The sequence below is a fragment of the Chionomys nivalis genome, chromosome 6 (assembly GCF_950005125.1).
Source record: "Chionomys nivalis chromosome 6, mChiNiv1.1, whole genome shotgun sequence".
Lineage (NCBI taxonomy): Eukaryota > Metazoa > Chordata > Mammalia > Rodentia > Cricetidae > Chionomys > Chionomys nivalis.
Window position 1 is genome coordinate 14258474 of NC_080091.1, and position 13237 is coordinate 14271710.

Genomic DNA, 13237 nt, shown 5'->3' on the forward strand with positions numbered 1-13237 from the left:
TATCATTTTTATTGTACTTAAAATCCTGGATCCCAAGACGTCTTAGCTGGCACTTCACTTTCCTCATAACAAACAATTTGATCTCCCACTTTGAATTCTACTTTTTCTTCATCTAAAGTAAGACCACAGTCCATTCCAGTTTTGATGACTGAAACGTCATCTTTATGATGTTTCAATGAGGTTAATGAGCCTTAAAAAAAGAAAAAGCCACTGTTAGTAAGAGATACCTACTAAGGGGTACATGGTTTGGTGTAACTTGGTTTTCTACTTTAATGCGGGTTCTGGGTATTAAACTCCAGTTGTCAGGCTTATGTGGCAAGTGCTTTACCTGGGGATCTATTTGACTGCCCTTCCACACAATATAGACCTTAGGTAAGGGTAAATACCAAGGAAGTTCAAAAAGTACTTAACAGTTGACCTGATCTGAAATCTCCCATCTTAAAGGTAGTCTAAAACTGCACGTTTGAGGTTGTATCAAAAAATGCACAAAAGATGGCAGGCAAATCTGAAGACCAGTCCGGGGGTGCCCTAATGTGTAATGTTGGGGACCTTGGGACCAGAGGACAACACGGGCTGAACAGAACACAGGTGATCTGAAGACCAGTTGGGGTGGTGCCCTGATGTGTAATGTTGGGGACCTTGAGACCAGGGGACAGTACAGGGGCTGAACAGAACACAGGTGATCTGAAGACCAGTTGGGGTGGTGCCCTGGTGTGTAATGTTGGGGACCTTGAGACCAGGGGACAGTACAGGGGCTGAACAGAACACAGGTGATTTTTCCAGCAGAGCCAAGACTAATCTTGGGAGTGTCGTCAGCTAACTGAGGAAGTGGCACAAGCTCAGGCAAGGGAAAAAATGCATTCGTTTTGGATGTTACCCAGTCAGGACTTGGTGATTATGATTTAGAAATAGGTTTTAATATTGCTTACCCTTCCAAATAACTTGTCCATTTCGGATTAACTTAAATTTCTTCTGTTTTTCTAACTGACCCTTTTGAACTCTGCAGCCAGCCACAGGAACTTTTCTCTTCCCTTCTGTTACAGCAAATGTAGCTAGTATGCAAGCCTCCCCTTTAGGAAGAACACAATGGAGGAAAGTGTAATGTGTAAGTTCCAGATTCATACCCTGTCTTAGCCGAAATTAGTCTGGGAAATAGTATTTTTTTGATACCACTAACTTAATTTTCATAACCAATAACTAGAATTAACAGGTGGAGAACCCCAGAGGCTGCAGAGATGACAGTTAAGTGACCCTGATTTAATGTCCAGTGTCCACCCACATGGGGGCTCATGAGCTTCTGTAACTCTAGTCCCAGGGATCTAGCATCCTGTTCTGGCTTCACAGGCACTGGCCAGACCTGTAGAGACCGCACCCATACATAGCTGGGTGGTGGTGGTGCACACCTAGCGCTCAAGACAGGTGGATCTCTCTGAGTTCTAAGGCAGCCTGGTCTACAAGAGCTAGTTCTAGAACTGTTAGGGCTGTTACACAGAGAAACCCTGTCTCCAACAAACAAAATCCCACCCATACACATAAAAATCCTTGAGTATTTCTCTGCTCCATAAAAATATGTATTGTTGCTGGGCGGTGGTGGCAACATGTCTAATTCCAGGACTCGGGAGGCAGAGGCAGGCACAGGCAAATCTCTTGAGTCTGAGGCCAAGTTTGGTCTACAGAGAATTCCAGGATGGTCACATAGAGAAACCCAGTCTAAAAGAGAACAACATACGGTTTGGCTTTCCTTCAATACATTTTCTTTTTTGGTTTATTCGAGATGGTTTTACTGTGTAGTCCTGGAACTCACTCTGTAGACCAGGCTAGCCTCAAGCTCACAGAGATCCACCTGCCTCTGCTTCCTGAGCCATTGTCTGGCACAATCTATTTTCTAATGCAGACTGTTGCTATCTTTAAATCATTTCAGGTTTTTTTTTTTTTTTTTTTTTTTTTTTTTAATTTTGGTTTTTCGAGACAGGGTTTCTCTGGTTTTGGAGCCTGTCCTGGAACTAGCTCTTGTAGACCAGGCTGGTCTCGAACTCACAGAGATCCGCCTGCCTCTGCCTCCCGAGTGCTGGGATTAAAGGCGTGCGCCACCACTGCCCGGCTTTTTTTTTTTTTTTTCCATATACTGAACACTAATTGTAACTCAAGTTCTAACATCAAAGTGACCAGTTTTGAATGTTTCCTGACTGATGGTGTCAGTAATATTTGGTGTGTCCACTTCTGGAAACCCTCAGTTGGCTTTTCCAAATTGCTCTTGGTACAAAAACAACATTTTTGTATACTGTTCATATTTAGCCTATAGTAAATTTATATAGACCCAAACTACAAAACCAGATCTTATAAGGGAACAGATGTAAATGAAGTTGCTGATCTTCACATTTTAAAAATGTTAAGGTCAAAAGGATAGATGAAAGAATTATTCCGGATTAAATAGGATTATAAGAGACGTGACAACTGCGTGTAATTTATGAGCCTGATGGGCCTGATCTAGGTGAAAAATCTGCGTTAAAAAGTACTTGTGGGGCCAGGGCACATGACTTGATCCCAGGGCTTGGGAGCTGAAGGATCAGAAGTTCAAGGCTATACTTTGGTATACAGCTGGGGACAGCCTAGGTTACATAATACCCTGTCTCAAAACTAGATAAAATCTGATCATAGACTGGATTAGACTATTAGAGTTAATACTTAACAATTTTAAATAAATATGGCCTTTAATCCGTCCAAGAATATGCTAGAATACTTGAAAATACTTACTATTTAATAGGCTTTCAATGTGTATTCATCTCCCAGTCTCAGAGCAAAACAAAGCTCCTCTATGACACTGTATTACCATTATTGTTCATGTGTAGACTTGAGGCAAGTTCTCAGTCCCTTTGGGCTTGAATGAACTCTGTCATCATACAAGTCACATACAAGTCACTGAATTCTCACCTCATGGTATCATTTTTTCTACAACATAAGCCTTGTATGGAACAGCAAATCTATTTCCCTAAGCTTTGCTTTTAGGTCCTATTTACAGCACCTGAGGTAAATATTGGAAAGCTGCAGCCACCACTCACCTATCGGGTATTCCTCCAGCCTGTGAGGCAACCTGTTGCTTAGTTCCTCCTGCAGATCTTCAATAAGATGGTAGATGATTCTGTGAAGTTTAATCTTAACTCCTTTCTGTGCAGCTGACTGCTGGATAGCTTTGCCTGCATCCACGTTGAAGCCATAAATAACACCTAGCAAGCAGGGACAAGATGAGTACTCTAGCACAAGCATCAGGACAGTCACTTATCTTTGAGGCAGGAAGTCAAATCTAAACTTTTACTTCTTTGTAATTACATAGCTATTGTGTGATTATTCTCATGAAAACTAGTAAAATTTTAATTATTTTTATTACTGGATTTTATAAATTGCACCATGTTTAAAAGGAAGTTTTATGATTTAAAACAATTTTTAAATTTATTTATTGTGACTATTTTGATTGTGTGTATAATGTGTAAGCATGCATGATGGTTAGAAGGGAGTCGGCTTTCCTGGAACTGGCATTACAGGGTCACAAGATGAAGTAAAGTACTGGATAGATGGCTAACAGACAACGAACACTCAGAGGGTAGTGAGAGATACCTGGAGTGCGTGTGCTACTGGGGACCAGGGTAATAAAACAAATCAAGGATCAGTACTTGGTCTTGCACTGGTTCCCAAGGTTGCATTGGCCATGACAGATGTGATTAGTGATGCACTAGGAGGAGAATGCTAGCCAATGATCAGCCAATCACAAGCCATAAGTGAGAAGGTACACAAGATGATGGGTTCACACAGATTAATATATAGCCCATAGAATCTTTACCATCAAATGTCTCAGCAAAGTTGACATCGTTTTCACTAATGTCACCCAATCCAAAATGTACCAATTCTAGTTCACATTCATGGGAAGCATCATACGTATCAAGAAGGTTCAAGATGGTCTCCACAGACCCATCAACATCACCTACAGATACAGCAAGAGTTTAAAATGTGTTAGTTGTAAGAGGCAGGTATGTAAAATGAAAATCTATTTTAAAGCCAAGACAGGAGTGGCGTTAATAACTAAAACCACTTTTATTTAAGTTTAGCATTATAAGAACTTACAATATACAAATACAAAGAAATTCAAAGAAACATTTTATAATGAAATCAATACAAGCTTGCTTGTTCAGAAAAAAAAAATTGAACATCAAACCACTGAAAAAAAAATCAAAGTAGAAACCTACTTTGATTTAAGGGTTTGTTGGGGGCAGTGCACATCTGTAACCTGGGCATTCAGAAAACCCAGGTTAGCTTGGGCTATAAAGCAAGACTGCCACCCCTGTCCAATAGATAAAGGAGAGGGGTTCTAAATTATGAGAACAAAAATAATTTAAACGGTGAGTAGAAAAGTAAAAACCTTCAAAAACTTACCTTTAATAATTAAAGGAAGTACATTTGAGTCCTTTTCTGCTTTTTCCTTGGGCTTTAAGGGTCTCTGTTCTTTTCTTTCAAGGTACTTCATATACGACCTCTTCTTCCAGTGCAGGCTGCCATACTTTGCACGGGCTTTCCGGTGCTCTTCTTGGTGTTCCTTTCGCATTTCTTCCATTATTTTCAGGTCATCTTTGTCTTTTTCCTCTTTCTGCTCAGTCTTCCTCCAGTCAACAACTTCCCGGGCCCTTGACTTTACAGGGAAAACTGTTATGATTTTACCGAAACAGACACCAGTGTCTGCTGGGTTAAAAGCCGAAACAGACACCAGTGTCTGCTGGGTTAAAAGCCGAAACAGACACCAGTGTCTGCTGGGTTAAAAGCTTGTGTTTTCCCTATTAGGAGCTCAACTCATAAGTTTCAAAAAAACATAATACTACAGTTAAATTCTAAAATGGTACCCTGGCCTCTTCACAGCCCCTTACAAACTATAATTAACATTAGCACTCTTATTTAATATTAAACATTATAGACTGGTACATAAAGTCATTATTAGTAACTAACATTCAAGAATTAGGATTGCATACCTCAGATTCTACTTCAAGAATTTCATCTCCTGCAGAAGGGAGGTCTCTCCAGCCTATGATTCCCACTGGCATGCTGGGATAGGCCTCATTAAGTGTTTGACCATTCTCATCAAACATTAGTCGAACTTTCGCCCAACTCTTCCCAGCAACTAGAATTGAGCCCTTTCTCAGAGTTCCTCTTTGAATTATAGCTGTTGTAACAGGACTAAAATGAATATAAAAAGTAAATATTCTTAATGCTATAATCAGGACGTAATTGTACTTTTTAAAACATTTTTCTTTATGTGCATTGGTGTTTTGCCATGGGTGTTGGGTCCCCTGAAACTGAGATTACAGACAGTTGTGAGCTGCCATGTGGGTGCTGGGAATTCAACTCGGGTCCCGTGGAAGAGCAGTCAGTGCTCTCAACCACTGAGTCATCTCTCCAGCCATCATTGTACTTTCTTAAGTAGAGCAAAAAGTAGTTTTATGGAGCATGTGCACATATGCGTGTGCGCACACACATGTATAAATATGAACATATAGGATTAATTCCCTTCTCAATTCCTCAAGAAGCTTTGGATACTATAAAGACTTTTACTTGGCCAAGGATTTATCAGGGTATACTTGCCTAAACGTGCAAAATCCCAGACTTTTTTCAGTGTGGTTGTGTAGGGTTTATTTATGAGTCTGAATGTTTCACTTGCATGCATGTATGTGTGTCTGTATATGTATGAATGTGTGCATGTATGTGTGCACCTCATGCTTGTCTGGTGCTCTTGGAAGCAGGCATCAGATCCCTGGAGTTACTGCTATGAGGCACCATAAAGGGGCAGGGAACTGAATCTGGTCCTTTGCAAGACCAGCAAGTGCTCTTAACTGCAGAGCCAATTCTCTAGGCCCTCGTCTCTTAATCTAGTCTGGCCCTGACCCTTCCAGCCTCAGTCTTCAAAATGCTGGGATTAGAGACATATGCAACCATACTGGGCCAGGCCTCAGGCTTGTCCTCCTCATGACAAAAGCCAAAAACAAAGCAAAGTATTCTTTACAACAGCCAAGGAGTAAAGAACAAGGAGTAGAATGAGCCCCGCATCTTCAGCAGACAGATGGACAGCTTGTTAAAGGACACAGGAGGGACCCTAAACCCTGCTAACTGAATCGAGGCAGCGTGAATGGACAAGTGCTGTGTGACTGCCCCGACAGAGCATCCAGGCAGATTGTTCTGACTCAATCCTACCCCCCTTTCTACCCCATCCCACACATGGCTATGAGACTGCTCATAGCTGCTAATAGTGTACGAAACAATGAGAAAATCTCCTGTGCTTACAGGCAGAACATTCAAGAAGATGACATTACAAAGACCTTCCTACACATTAGATTTCTGGGTCAAGTCAAAGAACTAGAAATTAAAATGTAACAACTGGCTTTGCACTCTCATTCATTGCTAGTCTACCTGCAAATACAAATATCTGAGCCTTGGTGGCGTGCAAACCAATTTAACTACTCTAGTCATCTAAGCGTGATGACAACAACTTCACTTTCGTGTTCTCGGTACTAGTGCAATAAAACACATTGAAAATACATTCTTTGAAACCGTGGCTCGGAAACTAAAGCTAAGCACTATATATATTGTCACACAACCCCTCAAACAAAATTATTAGCGTCGTTTAGTAATCCCTACCCTCTTCCTTTGTCGGTGAAAGACTCTATCACTGTTCCTTCCACTGGACCCGTGAAATCTGCTTTTAGTTCCAGCATCTCCGCGAGAGCAATCGTTGCTTCTGCCAAAGCCATCAGATTGTCTCCCTGTAACAAAGAGTTAGTACACGTCAGCAAATACTGTTAGTAAATATCAGCATAAGAAGGATGAAGAATCTTGACAGCTACAGTTTTCTTTTTAAGAATTAAAATCATAAAATAACCAGTTTTATCAAAAGAAAAGGAGATAGAGAGCTATCAGCAAGAAAACCTGACTCAAGGACTAATATTTAAGTAATATTTGGTTTTTCAAGACAGGGTTTTTCTGTGTAGTCCTGGCTGTCCTGAAACCCCTCTACAGACCAGGTTGGCCTTGAACTCAGAGATCCTTCCTCTGCCTCCAGAGTACTGGGATTGCAGGTGTGTGCCACTACTACCAGGCAAGGTGTCTCATCGCCAAACCCGTGTCCTCTTTCTGGTAAAGAACTGAACCTGGGCCGGGCGATGGTGGCGCACGCCTTTAATCCCAGCACTTGGGAGGCAGAGGCAGGCGGATCTCTGTGAGTTCGAGACCAGCCTGGTCTACAAGAGCTAGTTCCAGGACAGGCTCCAAAGCCACAGAGAAACCCTGTCTCGAAAAAACCAAAAAAAAAAAAAAAAAAAAAAAAAGAACTGAACCTGGAGCCTTGTCAAATACAGAGTACTACTGAAGTATCCACCGCCCCTTTTTATTTCATTTTGAGAGTCTTTCAAAATTGCTCAGGCTGGTCTCAAACTTGCCTTAGCCTCCTGGGTCATGCCTGGCCAACTCTAAATATTTTAACCTTACCACAGGAAGCTTGGCATCCTACTTTGGAACACTGTAATATAGGTCATATTTTATAAACACAAGAGGAGCTAGCCACAGTTTTACTGTTAAAGAAGCATAATTCCTAAGCATCTTAGAGGGACCAAATTTCGGGAAAATAGGCTGAAGTAAAAACGAATTCGAAAAACTAACAGCATCCAGAACTGTCCCTTCGATGAACGAATGAGGGCGGCCATCATGGGGAAACCGTGAAGCATGAAAAGAGTAAAGGAGTGGGCAGAGGAAATCATGGCTCAGTGGCAGCCTCGAGAGAACGGGCAGATGTTGACCTAGAGGTGAGTTACAAGTTCTCGATCATAACTAGAGAATAAGGATAGTTATGGTTTCCATCCAGAGAGTACATAATTGGTAATTTAAAATAAAATGGAGCTCAACATAAGTGGTATTAGTAAAAACCAGAAGCATCCCATGAGCAACAAGACCAGCCTGTACAGTACTTTGCTGCTTGCTATGGGAACACAAGTAACGAGCGATTCAAGTTGGGCTGATTCTGCCTGTGCGAGCGTGGGAAAGCTGTGACGATGAACAGACGAGGCCTGTGGTGCTCGGCTTGCATCCTCACAAGCGTTAACTGAATCTAGACACATCACAGGCTACTGGCAACTGATGGCTGCGGGGGAGGGCACTGTCCTGAGATGGCTGCACCCACCCGAAGTGCGGGCACCCAGCGCTCACAGCTGCGCACTGTCCTGAGACAGCCAGCCGCACTCACCTGAAGTGCGGACACATGCACGGCTTGAACATCGCCACCATAATCTTCACACACCACATCGTAAGCCAGGAGCTCTTTCTTCACTTTTTCGGGATCAGCAGCTGTTTTGTCGCATTTATTTATCGCGAGGATAATAGGAACTGGAAGAGCAAGGGAAAGTGCAAATGAACTCCTTTAATTCTTGGCATTCACTGGGAGAAATGCCGATCTGCTCTGGCTTTCTCTTCACTCGATGGATGCAGATATTTAAAGGACCCACTTTAGACTCACATTATCCTACTCTGTCGTCTAGACAGAAAGAAAAAGAAAGGCTAGAGAGAAGAGGGGGGGTCACACAGCCCTTTCACAGGAGTCACCGAAGACTATTGGAAAACAGTTATTTACATTCTGATTCACAACAGTGGCAAAATTACAGTTATGAAGTAGCAATGAAAATAATTGTATGGTTGGGGGCCAGCACAACATGAGGAACTGTATTGGAGTTGCAGCATTAGGAAGGTTGGGGACCACTGCTCTATGTCTGTTTTGAGATACATTAGTCCAGGCTGGCTAGAAACACACTATGGAGCTGAGGATCCTCCAGTTTCTGAGCCTCCAATACCTCATGCTGAAGATTCCACAGGGCAGAACCAAGTGGTACGGATCTGAAACCTCACTCCTACCGGCATATTCATCAATCATGCACAGCTGTTAGCCCTTTCAACTACACTAGTAACTGCTTGGTAAGACATGCTCACTGGTACCAATGTGTCATGAACAACATGGGAATAACCAATTTCTATTTTATTTTTTGTTTTTTGAGACAGGATTTCTCTGTAGCTTTGGAGCTTATACTGGAACTAGCTCTTGTAGACCAGGCTGGCCTCAAACTCACAGAGATCCGCCTGCTTCTGCCTCCCAAGTGCAGGGGTTAAAGGCGTGAGCCACCACTGCCCAGCTCCAACACTTTTTAAAAAAATTTTTAATTAGGCTTAAGTCTTACTCTACAAGGTTAAAACCCATATGTGGCACCATTCCTGAGCCAAGAACCTATAGCTAAGGGAGAAGCTACTGCTACACGCTAATATATGGACACAGTATTAAACTGACTCCTAATGACTTATACCCATGGATCAGTGCCTCTCTCAGCCCTCACCTGAGAAGCTTCTGTTTGCACGAGATGGTGATCAACACAGAGACCCACAATTGTCCAACTACAGAGAAAACTGACTGCAGGATGCTCAGTCCTACAGGGACACGAGCACTCCACATCACCCCTGCAAGGCTCAGGTGTTATTGCGGAAATGGGGTCGAAAGGGTGTAAGAGCCAAAGGTGGTAGATGACCACAAGGAGACATTGTCTTCTGGATATCGCATGGCAGCTCCACTATAAACTCATAGTGGTGGTGACAGCATGCACAAAAACCTGGGAAGCCCAGGCTAGACCAAATCTCAGCAAAGGGAAGAGTCAGGCACACAATCCCACTTCTAGCTATAAAGCTGGCAAGTGTGAGCTGCTGGGAAAGGGGAGAGAGTTTTCTCCTAAGAGTGAAGCTCTGGGAAACCGATCACACTTCAGACCACACACTCAGGAATATTTGAGGGGGGCTGGAGAGATGGCTCAGAGGTTAAGAGCACTGGCTGCTCTTCCAGAGGTCCTGAGTTCATTTCCCAGGCAACCACATGGTGGCTCACAGCCATCTCTGCTGAGATCTGGCGCCCTCCTCTGGCGTGTGGGCATACATCGAGGCGGAATGTTGTATACATAATAGATAAATAAATCTTAAAAAAATAATTAAAAAAAAAGAATATTTGAGCAGTACAAACTGGTCTTGAATTGTTTTTGTTTTTCATTTGTTTGTTTTGTTTTGTTTTTTGAGACAGGGTTTCTCTGTGTAGCTGTGGCTATCCTGGAACTAGCTCTGTAGACCAGGCTGGCCTCGAATTCACAGAGATCCACCTGCCTCTGCCACCTGAGTGCTGGGATTAAAGGTGTGCGGCCACCGCTGCCCAGCTATAATCTTTGTAGTAGGTCTCTAAAAAGAAAAAACAGGGCTGGAGAGATGGCTCAGAGGTTAAGAGCATTTCCTGCTCTTTCAAAGGTCCTGAGTTCAATTCCCAGCAACCACATGGTGGCTCACAACCATCTGTAATGAGGTCTGGTGCCCTCTTCTGGCCTGCAGGCATACACACAGACAGAATATTGTATATATAATAAATAAATATTTAAAAAAAAAAAAAGAAAAAGAAAAAACAAATGGCAATGTCCTACATTTTGAGTTCAGCAGGGCACCTCCCATACCTTGTGCTTCTTTGGCATGCTGAATAGACTCTACAGTTTGCTTCATTACTCCATCATCCGCAGCTACGACCAACACCACAATGTCAGTCACCTGAGCGCCTCTGGCTCTCATTGCTGAAAAGGCAGCATGTCCGGGAGTGTCAAGAAAGGTTATCTTTTCTCCAGAAGGCAGAGAGACTATAGAAACAGAAATACAAGGAGACCAGTTACTCAATTTACTTTTCAACATGAAGGAATATGTGCCGTAATCAGACATAATATGTGATTATGTATTATAATTATATATACATACATATATATATCACACACACATACCATACACACACATGCCATACACACACACACACACACATACATACACATGTATATATGGAGATAGTGTCCTTGTATGTTGCCTTGGCCAGCCTGGAGCTTGCTATGTAGATCAGGCTGGTCTTGAACTCATAGAAATCTGCCTAGCAAGTACTGGTATTGAAGATGTGTGCTAACATCCCTAGTTCACTAGTTTTTTTTAATTTGATTCCATCCACTAATTTTAACCAGAAGAACACAGATGGAAATTTCATAATGAAAACCATGAGATCTTCCTTTTCATGTTATAATTCCAAGCCAAAAGTCTTTGTATTTCGAGGATATAAGCTGCTTTGATAAATGTATTGATTGATTACCATTCTGGAGAGAGAACCCACCAGTAACTAGCTGTATAGTGATCACTTCTACATCAGCAAACTGCAGCTATACTATTATCTTGAGCCACAAAAAAGCAATTTAGTAGACAGTTGATAGCTTCCAGTTTGAGTGCAATAATAACAGGTTTAAACCCTAGCTATGTATTCTGGACATGTTACTGAGCCCCTGAGGGGCTTACAGGTCATAAAAAATACTAATACCTACCTCATGATGCTGTGTGGTGAGAAAGACAAAGCACAGAAGATGCTTAGCAGAGTAAGTGCAATGGTCAGTGCTCAGTAAACGTAGCTACCATCTAACTGTCATTAAGAACACCACCCGCTACATCTGATATTATATACACACAATTAAAGAGGCGAGGTGCATTAAACCCAAAAGAGCAAAATAGCGTTGTCTGCACAGCAAGTCTGAGATAACTGTTCACTGTCCGCTCGGTACTTGCTCATCCCAGTGGCTTTACGCAGCCTCTTTACTTTGAATCTGTATGCTTCACAGCACGGCATTTGACTAAAGAAAACAAGTAAGTGGGGTTCCCAAGCATACAGCAATGTTATTTGTGTCCATACCAAGAAAGGCACCAATATGCTGAGTGATGCCTCCAACTTCCATTGCTGCCACTTGAGTCTTTCGAAGTTTGTCGAGTAACGTCGTTTTCCCATGATCAACATGACCCATTATAGTAACAACTGGGGACCTTGGTGTTAATAAAGCTGGGTCTGCCTGGGGCCTACAATCAACAGCAAAGGAGTTTCATTTCTTAAGTGTCAGAAATAATTGTGAGTTGGTTCACAGCAATCACTACAAGCTACCATTAACAACAGAATACAACATCCAGGTTTGATTAGCCATGACGATTTATCCCTTTCACACAGAACAACTTATGGCAGAACAGCCAATGACTCACGTTTGTTATAGGGTTGGCTTCTTCCGATTAGTGGGTGGAGTTGAATCAAGATTTAAAATTCAGACTAATATATATATGTACTCAGCAAGCTATGAAAAATCACACTCAGTTTCATAAAAAGCTGAATATAGTTTCTGATGCTTTGAATAAATATTAACTCTATAGTCACAGACCATTTTAACCACAAAAGAAACTTCAAAGTATGCAAATGGATGGAAATAGAAAACACTATCCTGAGTGAGGTATCCCAGACCCAAAAATAGGAACATGGGATGTACTCACTCATAATTGGTTTCTAGCCATAAATAAATGACAATGAGCATATAATTTGTGATCCTAGAGAAGCTAAATAAGAAAATGAACCCAAAGAAAAACGTATAGGCATCCGCCTGGATGGGGAAATAGACAAGATTGCCGGGCAAAAACTGGGAACTTGCGGGTGAGGTGGCATGGGGCTAAGGGGATTTGGGGTGAGAAACGTGAGAAAGGGAGGATGGAAGTAGATTGGGGGAATGGGATGGTTGGTATATAGGAAGGGTGGATACGGGAGCAGTGAAGTATTTATCCTAACTAAGGGAGCCATCTTAGGGTTGGCAAGAGACTTGACTCTAGAGGGGCTCATAGGTGTCCAGGGAGATGTCCCCAGCTGGTACCTTGGGCAACTGAGGAGAGGGAACCTGAAATGATCCTATCCTATACTGATGAATTTTTTTTTTTTTTTTTTTTTACTGATGAATATCTTGCATATCACCTTAGAACCTTCATCTGGCGATGGATCGAGATAGAGACAGAGACCCAATTTGAAGCAACGGTGTGAGCTCTTAAGGTCCAAATGAGGAGCAGAAGGAGGGAGAACATGAGCAAGGAAGTCAGGACCACGAGGGGTGCACCCACCCACTGTGACAGTGGAACTGATTTATTGGGAGCCCACCAAGGCCAGCTGGACTGGGACTGAATAAGCATGGGTTGAAACTGGACTCTCTGAACAAGGTGGACAATGAAGGCTGATGAGAAGCCAAGGACAATGGCACTAGGTTTCGATCCTAATACATGAACTGGTTTTGTGGGAGCCTAGCCTGTTTGGACGCTCACC

General features: G+C 42.4%; 1 protein-coding gene across 5 annotated transcripts in view; it reads right to left on the reverse strand.

The window, feature by feature from the left end:
• Mtif2 (mitochondrial translational initiation factor 2) overlaps positions 1 to 13237 on the reverse strand; it is a 27344-nt gene continuing 14107 nt past the window's right edge. For all 5 annotated transcript variants that reach the window (XM_057771748.1, XM_057771750.1, XM_057771746.1 and 2 more), the window contains 10 exons: positions 11807 to 11967; positions 10551 to 10727; positions 8270 to 8409; positions 6673 to 6797; positions 5013 to 5217; positions 4426 to 4678; positions 3836 to 3976; positions 3060 to 3224; positions 930 to 1070; positions 1 to 190 (listed from right to left, as the gene is read on the reverse strand). In XM_057771748.1, coding sequence (XP_057627731.1) covers positions 18 to 190; positions 930 to 1070; positions 3060 to 3224; positions 3836 to 3976; positions 4426 to 4678; positions 5013 to 5217; positions 6673 to 6797; positions 8270 to 8409; positions 10551 to 10727; positions 11807 to 11967 — 1681 coding nt within the window. In that variant the 3' untranslated portion in view covers positions 1 to 17. The remainder of the gene's footprint in view (positions 191 to 929; positions 1071 to 3059; positions 3225 to 3835; positions 3977 to 4425; positions 4679 to 5012; positions 5218 to 6672; positions 6798 to 8269; positions 8410 to 10550; positions 10728 to 11806; positions 11968 to 13237) is intronic.